We start from the raw sequence: 25,999 nt of genomic DNA, 5'->3' as shown, positions 1-25,999 counted from the left end.
ATCCATATTTGTGTGAATGAATCTGGTGTAACTTTAATTCTTATACCGTTTCAGTTTATTTAGAAGAGCATCCAAATGGAAGAACTATGTTATTTTGGCGATGCTTCTGGTCATTTTGTACATGTACATGGCTACCATTAAGATGATAAAAACTCGAGTAATTCACTCTTCAACAGTCACATCTCATTTTCTGGTCGACACAGGAGTTTGTCATATTCCCAAAGAGGATCCATTCGATTCGTCCATCAACACTTTGGTAAAGGATAAAAACTTCATCAAATGTAGCCGTGTGACGTCATTGACCTTTCAAGACGGTCAAGGGTTAAGGTTAAACGTGGATGTGATAAATACTAAATATAATGGAAATTTTTCTTATTGTGAATATCATGGTATAAACCGTGGCAACAACATGGATGACAATAAATACCAATATACACAGAATGGTACGATATTTAATAGGGATATTGTGGTTACTGAACAGTTTATACGTGTTAAATGTTATGATAAATCACACATTGTTATATATTCTAATTACCACGCCTTTATCTTACCACAACCAATCAGGCTTCAGCAATTAAAGACTAGCTTTAGTGGGCACGTGGAAGAGAAAAACCCACGGGAAACCTTGAACGTTGTTATGATTGGTGTCGATTCTGTTTCGAGATTAAATCATATGAGATATATGCCTAAAACACGTGACTACCTATTACGTCATCTTGATGCTATAGAATTACAAGGTTACAACAAAGTAGCTGATAATACTTTTGTTAATATCGTTCCCATGACAACCGGACGTTTTGTGGAAGAGTTACCGTGGAATGAACAAAAAAGTGGAGAACCTTTTGATAAATATAATTTCATCTGGAAGAATTTTTCTTCTAGTGGCTATTTTACTTTGTACGCTGAGGACGATCCCGAGCTTAACATCTTTAATTATATGAAACGTGGATTTCACGTTCCACCAGCCGATCACTATTATCGTCCATTTGCCCTGGCCGTAGAGGGGGATAACTCTGCATGGACGTCGGATCATCATTGTGTTGGGGATCGATTTGAAACTGACATGATTCTTAATTATACGAAAGATTTCCTGAAATTGTATCATAAGGTCCCATATTTTGGTTTCAACTTCCTAAGCCGATTAACTCACGATTCAATATCGAACACGGCCTCAGCTGATACCCCCTACTCAAACATGTTCAGGGATATTGACAATCAGGGCCTACTTAAGAACACTGTGTTGATATTTTTCAGTGATCATGGAATGAGATTTGGAGAGATCCGAGAAACATACATCGGTAAATTAGAAGAACGACTGCCGATGATGTTTTTAGTTTTTCCAAAATGGTTTTATAAAAAATATCCCCAAATAACACAAAATTTAAAAATAAACCAAAATCGATTGACGACACCATTTGATATTTACGAAACTTTAAAGGATATTTTGTATTTTACTGGTGACGTCAAAGGTGTCGCAGACGTTAAACAAAGGGGGATAAGTCTATTTAAAGAAATTCCGGTGTCTAGATCATGTGACCATGCTGGTATATTACCACATTGGTGTACGTGTATGTCACGACAAGAGGTATCTATCAACGATCAGTTTTATAATATGAGCGTCAATTATTTAATAACTTATATAAATCAACAATATGTGTTAAATAACGTTACAGACATATGTTGGCCATTAAAATTAGGACGTACGAAATCGGTCCACATCATAAAAAGTAACGATAAACTTTTGAAGTTCAAGCAAAGTTTGAATGACGTCATAAACAGGACCGTGTCATTTAATGACAAAAGTGTACATTCAACATACATTTTTCAAGTAGCCGTATCACTGATGCCCGGATCAGGAGAATTTGAAGCAGCCGTCCGGTACGACGAAACAACTGGTAACTTTACAATGGCGGGGGATATTAGCCGAATAAACAAGTATGGACATGATTCTGATTGTGTCCATAGAAGTTTTCTTCGTAAATTATGTTTCTGTAGATAATATTGAAATCATGGGGAGATGCTTCCTTCCTAAATTTTTCTAATTCTTTATTGTGTTTCCTTCTGACACAAAAAATATAATGAAATATAGAAAACAAAAAAGAGTATTTATTTTTAATTGTATTGCGAACTGGTCCCAAAGCTCTACTTGTTGTCGTCTATTGTCGTTTGTTTGTTGTTGGTGGTGTTTGTTGTTGCTGTCTGTTGTTTAAAAAGTCTAATGCTCTGCCAATTCATGCACGATCGACATGAAACTTGGTATGCGTCTTTCTTACCTTCCTTGTCATCAATATTTTATAATTATGATGGATCCGATGACGTCATATCCAGTACCTGATCCATAGTAACGTGTGTTTTTTTTTTTTTTTTTTTGTTAAATTATCTTACTGGTTAAATTATCAATCTGTGTTTTACCATTGTTAGTACTATGTTTGTCAGTGATAAACCCATTTCCGTCAGATTATTCAGATCTATTATTGTATCCAATTAGTTTTTAAACTTAAATAGCAAAACCCTTTACAGGAAGAAACCCTATACAACACCCCGCCCCTCCCCCTACTACTTATATTATTGTTTCGCTCGGACTGATCAGCGAGTCTGTTGTGGCAATGGCGCGCACTACCCCCCCCCCACCATTTAAGAGTTCAACAAAAGGTAATTTATTTATATTATGGACGGAATGGGAAAAAAATGTAAATTGGTTTACTGCACACTCCCCGTTCGACAGCGATAGTTATCACTGATTAACTTTAACAATTTATATTATGGATGGTATTGTACAATCAAAAATGTAAATAATTGGTTTACTGCACACTCTCCGTTTGGCAGCGATAGTTATCACATCCCACTTCTACTCGTTGCCACTGGCAACCTTTGATAAAACTGTCCTTTTTATTTTCAATACATGCTTAAGAGTATCTGTGTATCAGAAATGTACAGAAAGAGTACTGTTCATTTCTGATACACGGATACATTTATACCGTTTTAGATACCTATCAAGCAATAAGTAGCGGACGTTTAGTCCGACCCAGATCGCAATTGATAACGATGCCTCTAAACAATGCACAAGGATAATGTACATGAAACAACTAGTCAAAATCATAGTAACAAAACAAAATGGGGGGAACTACATGGCAGTTCAAAAACATATACAATGACATTAAATTAACATAACAACATATTACAAAAATCAATTATTATACATATCAATTGACATCTATTTCATAATTTGGTTTGATTTATATTAATATGCAAAATATATATAAATTAGAATATTGAATAATTATTTTAATTAATTGTGATGTTAGAAGGCGCAGTTCTCTTGCTGGACACTTCACAGGCATTGAAAATAAGCAGGATGAAAAAAACGCCTAGAAAGTCATAAACTTTATTACAAATAAATTTCAACGGAAGAACCATCCGCCGATGCATACTTTCACCAGGAATGACCCACGTTTCGCATTTCCGTTACACTACATTTAATAATATCGCAGTCCTCTACGCCATAGACAAGTTGTTTTGACGACGTGGACTAAACAAACACGTGATTGTTTTTTTTTGGGGGGTTTTTGACTACAATTGGTGCAAGCACGATGAAGTAGCTCTGATAATGTTTTGTAAATTAAGAGTAGTTTCTGTGTGAATTTCAACATCATATTTGCTACAGACAGACTTTTAAGTACAAGGAATTTGGTGAGCTGTTTTATAGAGATAATTACACTGTAATTATTATAGAATTTACAAGACAAATTTTTCGACAACTCAGTCAACTGTTCACTGACTACTAGTCACCTGTACATAACAACACACCTTGACCTACTTACGGTCTACACCTGTGTGTCTCTTAACTTGACTGCAGACTGGCGATTGTTTAGTTATTGGCTTGGATGTTGCTTTTTTCAAGCGATTTACTGTAATTAATGAATAAAAGGAAAAACAAACGACGGAAGGGTTCCAGTGGATCTTTTAATTCCAGTAATTCTGTTTTAAATGACAGAAGTTTAGTCAACTCTTCGTCTGTCTTTGCTCAAGCCATGCAAACATTAAATGATCACGACGAAAACCTTAGTCAACCACCTTATCTATATACAACCAGCACACCCAACTTTACGAAATCGGTTGGAGCTGAATCACAGACAACTGCCAAAAGAGATTCTAATTATCCTCCATCCAATGTTAATCCGGAGTACCTGAATATAGGTCAAGCACTCTTTGAAATCAATAATCGGTTACGTAAGCTGGATATTATTGAACGACAGATCGGAAACATGGCTAAAGATCTTACCTTAGTGAGGAATGAAGTAACCACTAATACAAATCGAATCAAGGATGTCGAGGTCAAGTTCAATAGTATTGAAACTGGACTGCAATTTCAGTCTAACTCTATTGATAAGTTGCAGGATAGTAATAAAATTCTCATTGAAAAATTAAATAGTATTGAGTCTGATAATCGTGACCTAAAGCAAAATGTCATTGACCTGAAGTGTAGAGAGATGCGGGACAATCTCTTATTTTTTAATATCAAGGAAACGCCAAACGAAAATTGCCAAGCTTTAGTTCACGAGTTCATTAAAACCAAACTAGATATACCCAATTCTGAAACAAGGATTAAATTTGATCGTGTTCATAGGCTTGGAAAAAGGCGAAGCACTAGGCAAAACATCCCCGATGATAATAACGCTGATATAGCGCCAATTGAATTGGTTGCTGACAAAGACTCCAGACCGATTGTCGCTAAATTTAATTATTTCCAAGAGAGAGAAGAGGTACGTAAATGTGGGTACCTACTGAAAGATACAGGTTTCGGCGTTGGAGAACAATTTCCAAAGGAGGTTGTGGCAAAACGGAAGGAATTACTACCAGTGTTTAAACGGGAGAAGGCTAGAAATAATCGCGTATCTTTGGTTCAGGATAAATTGTATATAAATGGTGAATTATATAATCCGAGATAGGACAGGTTAGGGGGCCAGCTTACAATTTTATGTTGGAACATTAATGGTGGTTTGTCGGGTAAACTAAATGACCAAAATTTCTCGGAATATATAAGCAAATTTAGCTTAATTTTTTGCATTCATTCCGGTAAAAACGTGAAGCGATGTACCTTACCAAATTATGACAAACACTTAATAATCCGATCAAAATGTCAAAATGGAGGTGGTATTGTTGTGTTTTGCAAAAATTCTTTGAAATCAAAATTTAGTATTATAGAGCAACATGATTATGGAATTGTTATTTGTAAATTATCTGATTTATTACTGAATGTAGACTTATTTATATGTTGCATTTATATACCTCATGAAAGATCAAAATTTTATCATATATATGACATCGATTTCTTCAATACTATACAATCACTTTATGTTAAATATAATTCATCTGGAAAATTCATCTTGTGTGGCGACTTTAATAGTAGAATATCCAACCTTGCCGAATATATTACTTTTGACACTTTCAAAGTCAATTTCTGTGATTTTGATAATATAAAAATTGTACGAAAATCAGAAGACACGATTATTAACAGTTTTGGGAAGAGATTGATTGAATTGTGTAGAAATACAGATCTATATATTCTAAATGGCATTCTTGAACCGGGAAAATTTACTTGTAGTACTGTTAACGGATCTAGTGTTATCGACTACTTTGTTTGTGACAAAAGCTGCCTTGACTTTATTCAAAGTTTTGAAGTTGATAGCTTCCAGGTTTATTCAGATCACGCCCCTTTAATATTATCTATAAACTGTGATATTTGTGTCAATGATAAAAGTGATGGTTTGGATCAATCGGTCAATTGCGTCAGCACCCGTTGTCTAAAATGGGAACCAGAAAGTGCAACACTTTTACATAATATACTATGTGATAATACAGACCAACTCATACATATTCTTGATGAATTTAACACAAACTCTGTAAGTGTCACTGAAAGAGTTAATCGCACGGCTGACAATTTTACTACCTGTCTATTTGATGTTAGTTTCACAGTCATTGGTCGTACAAAAACTGGCGCCCAAATCAAAAAACCTCAAAATCAAATTAGTAATAAGTGGTTTGATTCAAAATGTGCTACCGCTAGGGACGACTTTATCAAAAATCGAAATAATTATAGTAACACACGGGATGCCAGAAACAGAATTAAATTTGTACACTCCAGAACAAATTATAATAATGTCATCCGATATGCTAAAGAAGATTTTCGTACTAAATGCGGTCTTGACTTACTTTCCACAGCAAAAGATAATCCCAAGCAATTCTGGAAAACTGTTACTAAGTACAAAGGTTCTGCGCATGGTTCTGATCAATCCAGTTATATACCTCTTCAAAACTTTTATGTCCATTTCTCTGATGTTTTCAAATCTTCTAATGTTACTTCCAATGCTACATTTTGTTACGATAATTGTACAAGCGTTGACGAACTTGACGCGCCTTTTTCTGTACCAGAGATCAATGGGGCCATAAATGTACTCAAGGCTGGAAAATGTGCTGGCAAGGACGGTATTATACCAGAATTGATTAAATCTAATTCTGTAATTTTGGATGTATTAATTTGCCGACTGTTCAATATAATTTTTGAATCTGGTTCCTTTCCATCCGCATGGTCAGAGGGAGTGATAGTGCCCGTCCCTAAAAAAGGTGATCTTAAAGACCCTAATAATTACCGTGGAATAACATTGATATGTACTTTAGGAAAACTCTTTTCGATTGTTTTACACCGACGACTATACGAGTGGGCGAAGGAGAACAGAACTCTGTCTGTATTTCAATTTGGTTTTCAGCCAAATAAAAGTACCACTGACTGCATATTTATTTTACACGCTCTTGTGTCTAAGTCGTTGTCGAACGGTGAACGTTTATACTGTGCCTTCATAGACTACAGTAAGGCCTTTGACAATATCGACAGAAACTTGTTATTCCATAAATTGAGTAAAAATGGGGTCAGTGGAAAAGTCATACGAGTTATTGAGTCCATGTATGAAAATTTTAAACTATGTGTTACTCGTAATGGTCAACATTCAGATTATTTTTATTCGAGGTGTGGTGTTAAACAGGGAGATAACCTCTCCCCACTACTTTTCCTTTTCTTTCTTAATGATTTTGCTGACTTTATGAATGCTAACTCTGTTGACCCTGTGATCATTGGGACTTTAATCATTTCATGTTTCATGTATGCAGATGACACTACATTATTATCCAAATCATCGCATGGTCTTCAGAATCAGCTGAATAAGTTGTCTGAATATTGTTCTATTTGGAACCTAACTGTAAATGTCGACAAGACAAAAATTGTCGTATTTGAAAAGGGTAACAAGCATGACTTATCTAATTATAACTTTGTATATAATGATAGTGTTGTGGAATGCGTATGCTCCTTCAAATATTTAGGAGTCACATTCTCCTCTGATGGCAAATGGGACATTCATCAAGAATTAGTGGCAAAAGCAGGGTCAAAAGCCTTGTATAGCCTCTATAATGTTTTTGATCAAGTTAATGTTAACGTCAGACAGCAGTTGTTTTTATTTGATTGTTATGTAGAATCTATTCTCTCGTATTCATCCGCAGTTTGGGGTCTTAATAGTTCCCTAGATATCGAGAGGTTACACTTGCAATTCTGTAAAAGAGTTCTTGCTATTCGTAAATCCACACCAACCCCAGTTGTTTATGGTGAGCTGGGTAGGTCCCCTTTAAAAATCCGTCGTCTTCAAGAAATTATTAAATACTGGTGCCATGTCATTAGAGACCACGACTCGCTTGTTTATAAAGTGTATTCTGATCTGTGTCTTTGTCCCGGATTTTCAACTAAACGCAAAAATGTGAATAATTGGGCTCATCAAGTTAAATCATTACTCGACAATCTAGGTTTATCTTACATCTGGACTAACCATTTGTGTTGTTTACCCAAACCTGGACCTATAATGCTTCGCATACGTGATCAATATATACAATCCTGGAATGGGAGCCGTAGGAACCTATCTAAACTAAAGTATTATAACCTATTTAAAAATGATTTTTGTTTTGAAAGCTATTTAAATTATTGTATATCAAAGTATCGTATATCCCTTTGCAGGCTTAGGTGTACTTCACATGACCTATTTATTGAGAAAGGTCGATATTTTAAAATATTAGCACAAAATAGAATATGTGAATTATGCCATGAGTCTGTAGAAGATGAATTTCACTTTACACTATGTTGTAAATCTTTAAATCACCTAAGAACAAAATAAATCCCTAAATTTTATTCACTTCACCCTACTGTTTATAAATTTAATGAATTAATGTCTACAAATAATGGAAATCTTCAAGTTAAATTATGTAAATATGTCTTCGAAGCCTTCAAATTTCGGAAATCATTACTCACCCTGTGAGCTGTTACTTCTATATAATCTCATGTTATGAATTTTTCTATTTTATGTGTTACCATTGCTGCACTATGTTTAAAAGCTAAAAGTCAATGACTTACAGCTATGTGAATAAAAACTTGAAACTTGAAACAGAGTATCAATTCAAGACGCACGTGTAAATACTACTCAGGTCATCTCTCCACTGCGAAATCACACCACCATGAAATGTAACGTGAGGCTCAGAAAGGGATAAATAATGAAAGAGCAGAAAGTATTTGTCACTTTTCGGTTGAAACGACTCGATAATAAATACTATTTTTCACATTTTGCTTCACAATACTCGATAGATGTGTGATGTAAGTAACTTATTAGCACCTTTGCTCGGTGTATCGGTGAATATCAGGACAGTTTTGGTCGAGGGGCCCAGCCGAGATACACCTCGGAAAGTGTGCTAATAACTACTACTTAACTTTAACAGTTATGATAGTTTGAGTATATGATATGATATTAATAAACAGTTTCTGTGATTGGGCTCGTAAAACGTGTCTGAACACCATCTCTCACAATATGAAGTACAACTTTACGAACAGTGTTGTGTTTTCCAGGTTTTGTCTGTTCAACAATACCACCCGGCCATTCGTTACGATGCACTGAACTGTCCTTTAATAAAACGATGTCATCAAGTTTAAGGTTTGGACGTAACTCAGTACTTATCTAGTTTTACAGCCTTGATTTCACATTCCTTGATTTTGAGTTTATTGAATAATTATATATACGGTTTCCCTCGACCAGTTTTAGAGTCTAATAATAGATTTTATCTTTCATGATTTTCTGTTTATTGAATTAATATATTTTTTATTTATTATTATTTTATCTTTACCCTTGATTCAGAGATCACTCTGGTTCACTCATACTCCCATAAATACACACTTCTCTTTAAATAATTTTTGATCTATAGCTCAGGTTAATTGGTTTCCTATTAATTGTGTTAATACATTGATCGTTACATAATAGGATTGACCTCCTTTTAATCCCTGTAAGATTTTCCGTAGTGTGGGTTTAGTTGTTAATGGCACACTTAATCAAAGGTGTTAAATTTTAATATTCTTTAATTGTTATTTTTGTTGCATATTCTGTATATATTTGCCTGCTATTCACATACCTGTATCATTTGCTTGATAAAAGAGTATCCTCATCAAAACGTCGATTAGTATTAAACTCAGTAAATGTGTATTCATAAAATTGTACCTTGTGTTATTTTGGCATTGTTTGTTTACGTCATTAATAAGTAGCCGACTACTTTTTTCGCTGGGGGGAGGGGGGTGTACCACCACCCCACATTTACTACGCCCCTGTGGATACAGTTATTGATAAGATGAGAAGTAAAAGAGCTCCTGCAGACCCGAACCGACGAGCTTACATTCATATAATCTACACCATGACATATAACAATATAAAAAGTAAACCTGGCTTAAAGAAAGACCCGCAATAGGCAGAATTAGCTCTTGCATAATGTATGTTTAATTAAAATTATAATTGCCCTTATCCAATTTAATAAGAATTTTGTGAGTTAATCTAAAATACCACTATGAATGATACACTTAAGAAATAAACACTGGCCTGCATTGTCATCTGTTATGTCAAATTATTAGTATTCTGCATTATTCCTTGAAGCAACATTTCCTTCGTTGGATGTAAGAGGGATATTGTTGGTGTATCTTCACTCCACGAGATAGTAGTAATTTTCTTCAGAGGACTTAATATCTTGACAAGTTCCTCAGCCTGCGACACTTCAGTTTCAGAAAGTGTAACAATGTCTTCGTGATTAAATGTAGCAAACTTTGCAGGTTGTTGTTCTAAGTACCTGCTGATCATGTCAAAACTCGAATTCCACCGGGTCCGCACATCTTGAATTAGCTTGTGTTCTGGGAAATGAAATAAAATGGGGTTTAACGTCCTACTGTTCTGCTCCGAAATGGGCTAATGACGACGGGCATACGCCATACAGTGTGCTATGGGGGGAATTTTGCCCGGACAGCGGCACTACGGCCTACTCTTATATCGAATTCCAACTGTCAAGGGATCTTTTACGTGCACGCCAATGTGTACACGGGACCTCGGTTTTATCGTTACATCCGAGCGACTAGACAGCTGTCCTTGTCAGGCCCTCCGTCCATCATCACTGACAAGGGAGAACCACGCCGGAAAATATGGCACTTAAGGCACTCCAAACACAGTTGACGGTGATTGTTCTGAACAATTTGGTGGTAAATTCTTAATATATATACAACCTTCTTCTACAAACCCCAAATTTCAAGAATATTGTATGTCAAGAAGATATAAAATCAGTACACCAAAATCGAGTCATAGATTAGTAGTTTCAAAAGTTGCGAATTGGTACCCATATTCAACAACATCATATCTCAGTCAATATTAAAGAATCCATCTTTCAGTTTCAGGTTTCCAGTTCACTTTCGTAAAGCCAGGCAAAGAAAACCATTGCGCCGAATTCTTGACATCGATCTTATTTATACTGGAGATATAATGACGTCATGGCGTAAACAGGCCTTATCGAATAGAAACATCCACTAGGTGACGTTTCGAACTGTCATGGCTGATCATGAACAGTTTTGTACAAAAACTGATTGCCATGTGAATTCTGTAAAAATATAATATAAGTCTCTATGAAGGACCCGTGAACATATATTTGGACTAAATGGTGATCATAGTGCCGGATCATAGTTACTGACTCAACTTAATTAATAACTTCTTTGGATACCATGACGTCTATATACGGTAAGTGCTACTTTTGTTCTCATGTTAAAGTTGACGTTTTATCCCGACGTCAACGGGATAGAAAAGATTCTACCCCGTTTAAACTCGCTTGTGTGGACCATGAAACAGGTATAAATTGCCCAGGTTCCTAACAACAGCGCCAAAATCCAGCTTGTAAAGCTGCTCTGTGGCGCTTGTACAAAATGAAAATATATGATTATGAGTGCAGGATGTAAATTAATATAGATAGAAAATCATAAAGAATTTAAATGTTTTGTAAAACAAGATTATAAAATTTAAAAAATAAAATAAAATAAAAAAGCAGGATAGGCCTACAGGTACAGATAAAATATACAACATTTGGTAAATAAGATAATCACATGAAGGCTTTTCGGAACAATTATGTTTTTAGGTTCTTTTTAAAAACAACGAAACTTGAATTGGCCCTTGTTTTAAAAGAGATTTTGTTCCGAAGTTTCGGTGCTGCTAATACAAAGGAGCGTTGAGCGAGGAGTGTTTTACTTTACTTTTTGGCATTTACATAAATTTTGACCAGAGTTTTTGGTAGTTTTCACTTAGGTCAATTTCGTCCGTTTTGACCATATCCAGTTTTTATCGTCTGCACCGCCTGGGCTAACATGGACGGGAATACCGCGTGCAGTGTGCAATGAGGGAGATTTGCCTACTCTCATTTCCAATTACAGCTATCAAGGTTTTTTTTTACGTGCACGCTATGTATACACGGGATCTCGGTTTTTAGTCCCATCCTAACTACCATAGGCCTACGTTGTCCCTTTTCCGATCCTCTGTCCTACCCGAAGGACAAGGGGGGGGGGCACGCCGGAAAAACAAGATGAGCTTTCTTGGCCAACGCAAGGATCGAACACGATACCTCCTGGTTAGCGAGCCAACGGTCTTAACTCGCCGAGTCACCGTGGCTCCTTCTGTGTGGAAGACTTTACAGTTGATGTCATAGCCTTCAGTCAGGAAGACTCTACAGTTTGTATTGAAGTTTTAAGACAATTTGACATTCATTAACACAAATTGTTCAGCGGATATTCTATCAATTTTGGATTGTTCCTTTAAGTTTATTTGTCCCTCGTGACCTTCCATAGGTTTTTTCATATAAAAAAAACCATTCGCTTTGATGAAAAGAATTGTATATTGTGTTTGTTTGTGATTTAGACATGACATCATCTGGGTTATTACTAATCTTTATTTTATACAAATAAAAAATAAAGCGGATATTAAGATTGTTTAAAATATTGGAGAATGTGAGTAAAGTTTATTGTATTGCTTTTAAATGGATTTTATTTTTAATATTTTTGGAGGGTGGGTGGGGGATCTAGTCACATTAGATAGACTAAACTGTACATCGTGGATACATTTTGAATATTTTACATAATTACACTATAAATACAAACCAATGAACCTACAAACCGTAAATCTACAGGTAATAGATATAATAGATGTTTTATAAAATGAAATGAAATGTTTGGGCTAATGAAGACAAGCGGTGTACTATGGGGGGAAACTGTGGGCTACGCCCTTTATTTGTATTTGAAGTCCAACTGACAACGGTTATTTTACACCCACGCCAACGTGTACACAGGATCTCGGTGTTTTGCGCTATCTGAACGACTGACACAGTCCCTGTCTGACCTCGGTCTAGGAATGGTTTCACTACTAATGTCTTCCGTTTTGCCCCAGCCACAGTAGTGGATCGTTCTAGGGAATTCCTTTGAGCACGTTTTGTCATCAGTTTCTGGCTTATAACTCCCTTAATTTCCAATTACACTGACTCCAAACTGTACTGCACATAGATTATCTATCTATCTATATATATATATTTGTGACTGTCGTTTGTCTGTCTGTCTTTCTGTCTGTTCGGGGTTGGCGGCTACACTAGGTCTGCCCCGAGTCTGAAATTTGGGGTATAGGGGTAGCTCGGACCGGGGAGTAACATAGGTCAGGTGGCGTTAGTCTACCACTTCCGGTTTCGGAGTTATGACCCCCGAGCGAAGCCGGTCTGTTCGGGGTTGGCGGCTACACTAGGTCTGCCCCGAGTCTGAAATTTGGGGTATAGGGTTAGCTCCGACCAGGGAGTAACATAGACCAGGTGGCGTTAGTCTACCACTTCCGGTTTCGGAGTTATGACCCCCGAGCGAAGTCTGTCTGTTTGGGGTTGGCGGCTACATCTGCCCCAAGTCTGAAATTTGGGGTATAGGGGTAGCTCGGACCGGGGAGTAACATAGGCCAGGTGGCGTTAGTCTACCACTTCCGGTTTCGGAGTTATGACCCCCGAGCGCAGCCGGTCTGTTCGGGGTTGGCGGCTACACAAGGTCTGCCCCGACTCTGAAATTTGGGGTATAGGAATAGCTCGGACCGGGGAGTAACATAGGCCAGGTGGCGTTAGTGTACCTCTTCCGGTTTCGGAGTTATGACCCCCCGAGCGAAGTCTGTCTGTTCGGGGTTGGCGGCTACACTAGGTCTGCCCCCAAGTCTGAAATTTGGGGTGTAGGGGTAGCTCCGACCGGGGAGTAACCTAGGCCAGGTGGCGTTAGTCTACCACTTCCGGTTTCGGAGTTATGACCCCAGAGCGAAGTCTGTTCGGGGGTTGGCGGATACATCTGCCCCGGGACTAAGCCGAGAAAACCTTATTTTAAAATCTTTGTACCCTCGATTGTCATTGTTAGCACTGTCACACTAATTAAAAAAGTCTCGATTATCCGTTTTTGCGTTTAATCATCAACGGAGGTTGAACAGCAGATCGGATTCAAATCGTATGAAAATCGAACAGATAATATGGCATCGAGAGTTGATTTTGGTACATGTCTTGCTACTTCTGAACGATTTGCCACAGTTACAGCATTCACCCATTTTGGACAAAGTCTAATTTAATTTTCGATTTTAAAGACCAAAGACACGTTATTCTTGTCATTGCTATCATTGTGTTCCGATTCTTTCGTAGTAGAGGTTCGTAGTAACAAATCCCTATAAGGAAAGCGTTGGGCGGGGTTATTGCGCTCTGATGTCATTTGTAGCGGCGCACAAGACAAGTACGCTGGCTACAATATTGCGGCTCCCCGATTTCAATTGAAATATATTATTATTAACATTACAAATCAAAATGTTGCCGTTCGATTTAGTAACGTAGCATATGGTCATAAAAATTTAACCTTTTGTGAGATGGATTATTTTCAGTAATTATAACTCAAGACGTCCGGGAAGTCAATATTTGATATGGTACAGCTTGACTGAAAACAATATTAGCAAAATATTACGCGCAATGATCAATAAAACCCGCTTTGCTTCATATTTTATTGTACAAAACAAAATTCCACTACAATTCCTTTTCTGAAAATATTCTGTTTATTGACAAAAACATATGTGCGAACTTTCTCGGACAACACAGGATCGAACACGGGACCTCTGGGTAAATGCGAGCCAATATCTTACTAACTGAGCCATCACGGCTCCCTGGTCTTAGTGATTATCAAGTCACTTCGTACTCTTTTATATGTTCAGACAATCTTGCTTACTTCTTACCGATATTGGCTTTGTATTTGTTCATTTGGCCTTCCATAGGGTTTTCCAATTAAAAAAAAACACCTTCACTATGATGATTATGTGAGTTTATGTCTACATTTGCCACCAATGGGAAAAAATACGTTTTCTATATATCTTGTACCAGGATAAAATTTATAGGATTTGGATTGTTAATTATGGAGGTCGTAAAATATTCGTCAATGTAAGTAGAATCTATTTTTTTTATAGGTTTGTCCTTTGGTGTTTTAAATACCTCATACTTTTATATTTTCTAATGAAACTATTGAACCTGTAGATTAACGAACTTACAAACTAATGAACCAACATACTAATGAACCCGCAAATTAGTGGACGTACATAATTATTCTACAAACTAATAAACTAGTCCGGTGGCTGAAGGTGGAACGGGGGGGGGGGGGTGGTATCACCACAAGACCTGTGAATTTATGAGACCAAGTCTTTCTAGACCAGTATTTTGCGTGGATTTCTATTCTGGGTGGTGATCAGGCGTTTGAAGGGGCATTTTCGAGATATGTGGGGTCCAATGTCTACAATTAGGGGAAAATGTCATTATGGTGACATAAATGATGATCATGTTATATATATTAATAAAACAAAAATTTCTAGGACTGTCCATCTCTAAAGAAGTGTATATGATGCCCCTGGACAATTGTTTTGATTTCTGGGGAGGTGGGGTGCGGGTAGCAGATGTGCGTGTATGGAAGGGTGGGGTGGGGTTAAAATTGGCGGGAAATGAGTTCACGTTGATTTAAATGATGATTTTCTTAGAGCTTTGTAAAAACATGTGATTTTGGGGACAGAAACCACTTGGTTCAAAATTGACCCGAAAAGTGTTTTCTCGTTAGCTTTTTCGCTCAATCTGATTAAAACACAGATGCTATTTCGTTTCTCTTTTTATAGTTGAAAATTTCGTTTTACTTGTTTTCACAACACTAGGCTCTGGAAAAATTGTTATATTACAGGCGGTCTAGTTGATGTGAGGCGTGTTCTGCACGGAACTCTGAGTAAACCCCTAGAAATGTCAACGCTTATTGATTAATCAATGTCTGGGGTCATAGGTTCGAAAGCCGCTCGTATGACCTCCGACGTGATCTCCCAGTACAACTGGTCAGATCTTCATGTAGTGTAGGCCATCGAAAGTATAAAAAACGAAACGAAATATACATCTGTATTTTAACCAGATTGCTTTTTCGCTCAGTACCAATTTCGTCATTCCAAATACAGTATTAAAATATAATGGTACTTTTCAAGAGATCTGAAAATGTACATTACATAAGAAAAACACAGTAAATCCCGCTCCTATTATAAACTTTGATTTTTTAATGAAGACTAAGAATAAACTAATATCTAAACATGTCTCTGATTTACTGAGTTTTTTATGTACATCTCAAGATCTCTTGAAAAGAACCATTATAATTTAATATATTGAATGACGAAATAGGTACTGAACGAAAAATTCAACGAGAAACCACTTTTAGGGTCAATTTTGAACCAAATGATTTCTGTCCACAGTCCACAAAAACACATGTTCCCCCCCACCCCCACACCCAAACCCACACACACACCCTCGGGAACCCTCCACCCCCCACACACACTATGGGAATCTTATAAACATATACATGTGTAACTCCTTGACACGTCATTTTTAGCTGATTATGAACTTTCTTGTAAAACTGTTGGTTCAAGAAAATCATTTTTTGTCAAAGCATAGGTATTTTAACCAGATATTTTGAACTTGAACAAATTGACCTAAAAGATAGTGACATAAAATCTGCCACCGAAAAGAAATTTGTCGACCTTTTCCTAATAGCTACTGATCAATTCGCAATCGATCCATAAACTTCGGACCTATGAAAAAAATTAAGCCAGTTTTTTATGCGATACCGCTCTATCTGCACTCCGTCAAATCGAAGGCCCATAAAATTGCGTTGACTTCGATTAGGCAAACCACACACCATCTCGAGATAGAGCATGGTCGTTATAGAAATATGCCACCACATGCACGTTTATGTAAACAATGTAATAATAATAAAATAGAAGACCAATATTATTTCATATTTGACTGTAATAAATATAACGATCTTAGAAATTCAAAATTTACACCAATATTCAAAAGCAAACCGCACATCTCGTGCAATATGATTAATGTTTAAATTCCTCACAAACGAAATTGCTAGCCAGGTTGCTTCATATATACATATAAGTGTCTCCAAGAAAGAACATCAGAGTTACCTGTTGACCAACACTCCTGTTCAATAAAATATGTTTATTATACTAATACTTACGGTAGAAATAGTTTGTTTCCTTTCCAGGCCAGTCTACATAATTTTTGTTTTAGCTCTATACTTTTTTTCATTATATCGACCATCTTTTGATGCCTATAGAGTTATTATATCATATTGTACATCCAAAAAAGATCAACTCAGATGTTATGTTATAATTGTATGATCAACTATTGTTTAAACTGTGTATGCTGTCCTTGGTGGATGCAATGATACAATAAAATCTTATCTATCTTATCTATTCAGAGATGTTTCGTCAAGCTCTAGGAAAATCATCATTTAAATCGACGTGAACTCATTTTCCGCCCCCCCCCCCCCCCAACATACGCATACCTGCAACCACCGACAGCACCCCGTCACAATTCAAAACAATGTTGTCCAGGGGCATCATAAACACTTATTTAGAGATGAGCAGTCCTGGACATTTACATGTATGTTATATTAATCATATAACACGATCATCATTTATGTCACCATAATCACGCCCCCCCCCCCCCCCCAAACGCCAGATCACCACCAAGATTCGGAATCTGCGCAAAAAACTGGCCTAGAAAAACTTGGTCTCAAATTCGCAGCTCGAGTGGCGATTCACCATCCCGCCTACCCCTTCAGTCACCGGACTAAACCTTCATACTAGTGAACATACAAACTAATGGACCTACAAACTAATCAACCAACAGCCTAATTAAAATAATGAATCTTCAGATCAATGAACCTACAAACTGTTGCTTTATATGAACCTATAGAAATGAAATGAAATGAAATGGAGTTTAACGTCCTACTGTTCTGCTCCTAACCTGGGCTAATGAAGACGGGCATACGCCATACAGTGTGCTATGAGGGAAATTTTGCCCGGACAGCGGCACTACGGCCTACTCTTATATCGAATTCCAACTGCCAAGGGATCTTTTACTTGCACGCCAATGTGTACACGGGACCTCGGTTTTTCGTCCCATCCGAACGACTAGACAGCTTTCCTTGTCAGCCCCTCCGCATGAACCTATAGACTAATGAAGCTTCAGATTAGCGAAATATCTGGTCTATTAAACCAGTTAGTCAATTGCCTTGGAAAAATCAAAGAAATTACAAAATAGCATAGATTGTTTTCCTTGGGATCACATTATTAAGAACAAAAGGAGCATCTCTAGTTCCGAGTACGAGTCGAAAACCGAAGAAAGATTTTTTTTTTTGTTTTTTTTTTTGTGTTAAATTTGGAGAATTTTAAGTGCTAATTCAGATACAGACTATAAGAAATTACAAAATGGCCCCGTGGATGTACTCGAGGATATTGGCAGCCAAGGTGAATTACCTTTAGTCAGTATCCGTTGTCCAGAGCTTTACAGCCCGTCCATATACAGGACGAAGTTGAACAGACCGGTGATGGGAAGTCAGAAAATATATTATACTTGTTTATAAGTGACAGTTTCATTTGAAAACCCAGAAACGCTTTTGTTTCTAATTTACTGTGTGGGACGAGACGCAATTACGTAATGAAGTGTTTAACAGAGCAAACAAATTGATCATTTCCCGCTCATATAATATATAAAGGATTTGTCAGATTTCTGCAGCAAGATTAAAGAAAACAAGACCAATGGAAAACTTGTTAGTTACAATGTCGTCGACCTCTTTACGAATATACCAATCCCTGAAGGGGCAGCCATTTTGTCCGGCAGTTTTAATCCGATTTTAACGAAATTCGAACTCAAGCATCATTACAGTGTAACGGTGATATATTCAAACGTTTTTTCGTACAATCAGGGGCCATTATTCAGGAAGTTACGATCCGATATGCGCAAATATAGAAAGGAACCAAGTGTCCAGAAGCTAAAAACAAATTGTGCCCACAAACATATTGTGGACGGACGGACGGACAGAGGCGACGACAATATAGGTCAACATGAAAATGTGGGCGTATAAAGACTAAACTCAGGCTAGAAAACATTATTGACCTTCTTAAAGACTGTTAAACATCGACCTGTTTTACTTAGTTCGAACAAATACATGATTAACAGAAATTTATAGGACATCCTTTGAAGAAGCCGCCTTAAGAACTTTGCCATTTCAATCCCTGCTGATACCGAAGGAAGACGATACGTTCGCTGTCCTAGAGGAAAACCAAGATGAAACACAGCTGTTAGACCATCAGAACTCCATCCATCCTTGAATCCAATTTACAGTTGAAACAGAGAACCAACACAAGACTGTACCTATGATGCGTCGTATATAGGAGAGACAAAACGCCCTATATCAGATAGAGTCAATGAACACCGACTGGCTACCACAAATAAGAAAGGAGATAGATCAGCAATAGCTCAATACATAATTGCTAATCCTAACCATACCATAAAATGGAAAGCCAACAGATGTTCGCCAGTAATATCAAATGGAGTATACAGCTACATATTCGAGAAGCTATATAGTCGTGTTACAACCCCCAGATCGGTGACCATTTCTCTTGGAACAAGGTTTGATGGCGGTTTCTCACAGAAGGGACACTAGTGGAGATTTTTGTCGTTTACTTCCTTTATAATCTGGGGGCTAACTTCAGGAGAGCCTTGAAAATCCAAGATGGCGGCCAAATATGGCCTGAAGTTGACCTCGATAAACATTTTTGGCGAAATGACCCGTGTAATATATACTCTTCAAAAAAAGTAGGGGATATTCAGAAAAGATACAAAACTGCGGAAATGCACTGCTGTTTTTTTTTTTAGAGGTAACCAGTGTATGTTAATAACATGCCAATTGCCCGAATCTGTCATGCTGCCTGACGTTAACGTTAGCATGGCGCTCATTTACACGCCTCCAAACACGAGCACGCCTATCGGTGAAATCCAGAGTAAATCTGGACTCATCTGAGAACATTACACGTGCCCATCGACGATTACCCCAATTTCTACGCTGCCTACACCACTGACGCCTGTTTGCCATGTGCTGGCGAGTTAATGGAGGAACAACACGCGGTCTGCATGTAGCCGATTTCTAATCGTTTGGGGTGTAACTCGAATTCCTGTAACTTGGTACAAGTTTACAGAAAGCTGATTGACCGTTTTTCCTCGATTTCGCAGGACCTGTGTGCGAATGTATCGATCCTTGGCTTATGTAGTGTCTCTAGGACGACCTGAACGAGGTCTATCATCAACATTGTGTGTTTGTTAGTACCGGTTCTACTGTCTGCTGATCGCAGACTGTGACACATTAAGCATGTTGGCGACTGCTCGCTGTGTAGAACCCATTTTAAGCATGCCAATAGCACGTAGACGTTCATCATGTTGAAGACGTCTCATTGCAAATTAAACTTAACACACTAAAGCAAAGATACGCTAAACAGTAAATCTTATGAAAGAACCGATAGGAAAGCAAACATGGATAGGATAAAACAGCACGCGGAAGTTTTCATCAACCCTTCCTTGAAGTGTCAAATTTGACAATGAACCCTTCCCACGTGTATGGCGCTATTGTGTGACGCACATGCAGCTCAGTGGTTCTGTTGGGGCGATAAGTTCTTCATCTGTGAACATACTCTCAAAGCATGTCAAGTGTCCATAACTATTTATCATATCACAACCTGCAGAGGTATTTGCATTTCAATATCCCCTACTTTTTTTCTTTTTTTTTTTTGAAGAGTATATAATTTTATAGGTTTTGATGGACAGTTTCCGATTCATCTCACAAACGGTGGCTCCAATATGGCCGCCAAAATCTAAAATGGCGACAGATAGGCTCGAAAAGTATTCAATGCCAATAGCAACCAACATACAAGTGTGATATGTCGTTTCGAGAGTTGTGATTTTATGGGGAATCCAATCAGAGTGAAATCAAAATCAAGTTTGATGAAATTTGATCCTTACCTTTGATGTAACACGTTCATTTCCTCTGATTTTACATAATTATATGAAATGGTTTTTTTTCGCACATTTCTTAGTAATCGGCCCTATACTTGAGTATTAGGCGGCCGGGTCAAATAATGACCCTGACATCATCTAACCTCTGCACGCCGCCGACATTGGATATATTTAGAAATTGTGGATTTCTTTGTTCGGTTGAAACTCATGATGGATTTAAATTCAAAATCTATTTTCAGGATTATGCAGAAGCAGCTTTTTTAACAGAACATTTGATTTTAAATATTTCAATACAAATTTCTCTTTTAAGCTGTCACTGCATAATCCTTTGAAAAAGAAGCAGATTTTGTATAAAATATCTTCTATTTGACCCTTAAATGTATTCGGATTTGAGTGTCTCTACCCTTTTGAAAGACCATGAATGCCCCATTTTCGATGCGCTCACTATTCAAACTATCAAGGGATCTTTTACGTGCACGCCAATGTGTACACGGGACCTCGGTTTTTCGTCTCATCCGAATGACTAGACCGCTGTCCTTGTCAGGCCCTCCGTCCTGCATCACTGACAAGGGGGAACCACGCCGGAAAATCTGGATGAACTTTCTCGGCCAATGCAGGGATCGAACACCCGACCTCCAGGCTAGCGAGCTAGCGTCTTACCCACTAAGCCACCGTGACCAGACATACGAAACCCCAGTTTCATAAAGATTTAACGATATGACGAGTAGTATTATCCTTAGGCGGTAATATGACTGGGTTTCTTGTGTCATGCGCTAAATGTTTGACTTTGTCCAATCCAATCAGGGATTAAGACACAACGAGTCACTACGAACTAGATGATTCTTTTGAAGAGCTTTGAATGATTCCCTTTGTGCGTATCTATACCAAAATGATTCCGATTTCTCTAGCCCCTCTAAGACTAATTCTTGACTATTGGCTTGCGACAATTATTAACAAATCGAAACAGTTATTCTCAATAAACGAATCCACTTAGAGTATCTAGAAGGTCAAGTCTACCTAAATCATGTACAGCAGGAGTGATTACAAAAGTTTTTGAACAACGACTACGGACGTCTTCTTGGGTCTGGACAGAACTTAACACTATGGGAAGATCTGGCCACGACGACGAATCTTCGTGAAGAAAGTTAGGCCCCTACCACCAAATATCGCTACGAATAAGATCTTCTACAGATATCCCGCGAGTTGGTAAATCAGCATCATTAAGTTTAATCGGACAATACCACCATTGACTAGGATCCGAAGTTTCGTGAATCTCTCCGATTCGATGCGACACAATGGTTTAATAACTACGAGATTCGCCCTTAAACCAATATGAAATGCGCTGTCACACCAAAATGTCACTTCGTCTTTCGAAATGTTTAATATTTCACATACTGTAATAGTTAGACGAAAACCTAAGACAGCGCCACATAATTCTAATTTAGAAATCGAAATCGCCTTTAATGGCGCTACACGCGTTTTGGCAACGATCAAAACGACAGCAATGCTACTATCTTCGTATTCACAACGTAAATAACAAGACTCTGCGTACGCCATTTCAAACGCTTTGCAAAAGTGTGATTCGAATTACGAGTAATCTTCGAATGCCACTTGACCAAGCACCTTGGAAATTTGACTTAGTTGAGGCAGTTCGCGGAACCATTTCTCCGGTGGCTTTATTAATTCACCAGGTAATTCCTTATCCCAACGAACGCCTTGAATCCATGTCTTTTTGATACAGATTTTTGCCCGGATAGTACAGGGCGACAGAAAGCTTAATGGGTCAAATAAAGTCGCAGCTACAATTCGTTGTTATGTTAAAGTTACAGCGCCAGGCTTTTGTTCTTGGGAATGTGAATAAATCACTATCCGCCTCCCACAAAACACCTCAAGTTTTTACTGATGGTAATGAATCATCATCAAAGGTTCCTTGGTTTACTCGATGCTCACAAACTGGAATGTCCTCTAATACCTTGGGGTCGTTGCTCAAACATTTTCGAATAAAGAATCCTGCATCCAGGAGCTTGGGTGATATTTCACGACGTAACTGGGTAGCTTTGGATGCATCGTTCACACTATCCAACAAGCCGTACATATACATGGAGTTCAAAATGGAATTAGCACCAATAAGATATTTATCAATGTTTAATAGACAATGTTCTCTTGTCACAGGTTATGAAAGATAAGGTGATGATGAATTTCCAAATACTTAACAATTATATTCATAGATCTTGATGGACATCAAAATCCCGCCACAAGAACCTGTGAAATGGTCTGTCGTTAGGTTCTATTTCAATTTGCAGAAACATTTCTGCAATATCTGCCACGAGAGCGATAGGATTTGGTCGAAAATGGAGTAGAACATCAAATAAGTCTTTGTAGTTTCGGACCTGGACTGATGTAATCGTTCAACGATTTTCCCTGGCACACATACCTTGATCGTTGACTTGTCCAAGCGGACAACCGTGAAGTGTGGTAGTAAATAGGAGTCAGGATTAGCAGGATCTTCAACCTCGGCTATGTATTCTTTTTTGGTCTGGTCGTCGATGATTCTACGATATGCTTCGGCAACAAAAGGGCGCCTGGATAAGGTCTTTTCCGGATTAAGTAGTCTACACTCTGCTGCTGCATAGTTATTCGGGAGATTTGGCTCTCCGGGTTTCCAAAGAATTCCCACACGATACCGATTGTCTACTCGAGACAAGGAATTCTTGGTAGTCTGTACAGCTTGCGTTTTTTGATGGCGAAAATTGTCATTTACCAGAAAGCCCCCTCGATTCGACTTTCCACATATTTCGCAACAACGTATCTACACTGCTAGTCTCTTGAATAAAGAAGGTTATAGCAAAGTTGAAATTATTCCTGGCATGACTTCGTTGTCAACCAATAATAGGGCCTACACATGTCCATCCTAGGGGAGTAAGTCCCGCTACTGGTTCATCGATCTGTCCTCCGATTTTTGTGATGGATCTATGTAGTTTGAGAGCATTTAGTCTGATGAGCAAATCGATTTTGGTTCCAGCGACTACACGAGGGAATGGAATATCTTTCAGGTGGGGCCAGGTCTTACAGTTCGGAAGCCCAATCATAAGCTGTTATGTCACTAGTAACATCCCGAACCTTAAAAGCTTCAAGATTAAAAAAAAAATTTATAAACATAACTAGTCAAATTTACCTGCAACTGAAAGGACTAACCTCAACACAGATAAAGGCCGACATGAATATTTCTTCCTGACCGCCATCCAGGCCTTGCAACATCGTTTGCAACAGTGTGTACACCTCGAAGGGGGGTATGTAGAAAAATAAATGGAAACCATCGACTTTGTACAGGTCTTTCAAAGAAAGGTTTAGAACTTGTCAGCCAGTCCTCGCACATTTATCTACATTCACATTCAAAGCGAATCAAGGAGAACAAGTTTCAAAACTTGTCAGTATAGCTTTTTTCAACCCTAAGAGGGGAATATTTCGTACTCAGTGGGTTGTTGTACACTTTCATTTGAAATTATTTTCAACTTGTACCTCAAATGTATGAATATAACCATTTTTTTAAGCCCCGGAGGTCCATATTTAGGGTGTCAGTTAGGGCGTCCCAGGGCCAAAACCGTCTGTTATGGTCCATTTCGTACTCAGTGAGATGTACTCGAATACATTGGTTCGTTTAAAATTGGTTTTTACCGGTACCTCGAATGTATGAGTATAAACCATTTTTGGCACCCTCGGTTTTTGTGTGTCAGTTTGAGATCTAATCGTCTGTTATGGACAATTTCGTACTCAGCTGTATAAACTCTTTCATTTAAAGTTAGTTTCAACTGGTACCTCGAATGTATGAATATAACCTTTTTTAAACCCCAGGTGTTCATATTTAGGGTATCAGTTTGGGCCGTCCCAGAACCGGAATCTTCTGTTATACTCTTTCATTTAAAATTGGTTTTGACCGGTACTCGAATGTATAAGTATGCCACATTTTTGACCCCCTTCGGCTTTGGGGTGTCAGCCTGGGCCATCCCAGGGTCTAATCGTCTGTTATGGGCAATTTCGTTCTCAGTTGGATATACTCTTTCATTTAAAAAAAATATTTTCAACTGGTACCTCGAATGTATGTATACAAACTTTTTTCAAGCCCTCTGGGGTGCATATTTAGGGGCAATTCCAGGGGCCCAAATCGTCAGTTATGGGCAATTATGTATCGGTTCGACAGGTACCTCAAATGTTAACCCATTTTGGAGGTCATTCTAGTGGTCAACAGGGCCACACGGAGGGACTGGACCCCCGGCAGACGCCCATTTCTGCAAATCCCAGGTTAGTATGTAGATGCCGATATGGTCAGATATTGGTACCTCGTTCGTCTAGCTTCGACCCTCAGTTTTACACTTTAAAGTTTACCTGCGGTATCTTTGGTTAGCAGGTATTATTTAAAACCCATAGCTGAAATTATATACTTTGTTTTAATCGTTAATAAATCAATATCTATTAACTCATCACTTAACTTGGACATTACTCGTCAAATGTTTTACGTGACCTTACACGTAGAATTCAGAACATATTATTTAATCAGCAAACATAACCATAGAGAGAAGAATGACGTTACGGAAACCCATTACTCATTTTAATAACAATACAAATAATTGCAAGTTCGTAGTACATGTTCGAATGTGTAGTTTTTAATCGATTTCTTTCAAATTAGGTGGGAAGCATTGAGGTCATGAGAGAATAAATCCTATCTATAGTAACCGATCTGCGACTTTGCGTTCTGCTCAACATGCCAAGTTTTCCTTTCGGGTAAGCTGCAGTTGCGACAAATTCCTGTATTGGCGTATTCCACGCTTTACGTGGCTATCTTTGGTAGATACATTATGGCATTTATGTGTAGATGTGGGTTACAGTAAATTATGTTGTGTGGATGCCTTAGTTGCGTTTGTGTATGTGTGGTGGTGACCGTGGGCGTGTGTGCAACTTTAGTTCGTTCCTTTTTGTGCTGAGGTTGACAATCGCAGATTAAATTTGTGATTATCACTAATCCACTTTCGAAAATATGAACCTTAATATACGGGTCATTTATTTTCGTATTAATCTGGGAAAACTATCTCTAAAACCCTAGACACTGGTCGCGAATTACACAAATTAAATCTTAACTTCCCAAGTCTTCAAAAATAACGAACGAAGCAGCAGATCCATTCGTGAAACTTATGTGTTAATCACA

At 37.9% G+C, this 25,999-nt stretch overlaps 1 protein-coding gene across 1 annotated transcript; it reads left to right on the top strand.

Moving 5' to 3' along the window:
• The first annotated feature begins 409 nt into the window (after positions 1 to 409).
• On the top strand, positions 410 to 21,123 carry LOC126830459 (uncharacterized). Its single transcript, XM_050560847.2, has 2 exons — positions 410 to 1,457; positions 21,110 to 21,123. Exons 1-2 carry the CDS (start codon positions 410 to 412, stop codon positions 21,121 to 21,123), a joined length of 1,062 nt encoding a protein of 353 aa, XP_050416804.2.
• The last annotated feature ends 4,876 nt before the right edge of the window (positions 21,124 to 25,999 follow it).

Source organism: Patella vulgata, chromosome 8 (assembly GCF_932274485.2).
Source record: "Patella vulgata chromosome 8, xgPatVulg1.2, whole genome shotgun sequence".
NCBI classification, from domain to species: domain Eukaryota; kingdom Metazoa; phylum Mollusca; class Gastropoda; family Patellidae; genus Patella; species Patella vulgata.
The sequence above is the reverse complement of the archived record's forward strand: the minus strand, read 5'-3'. Positions and strand labels throughout refer to the sequence as shown.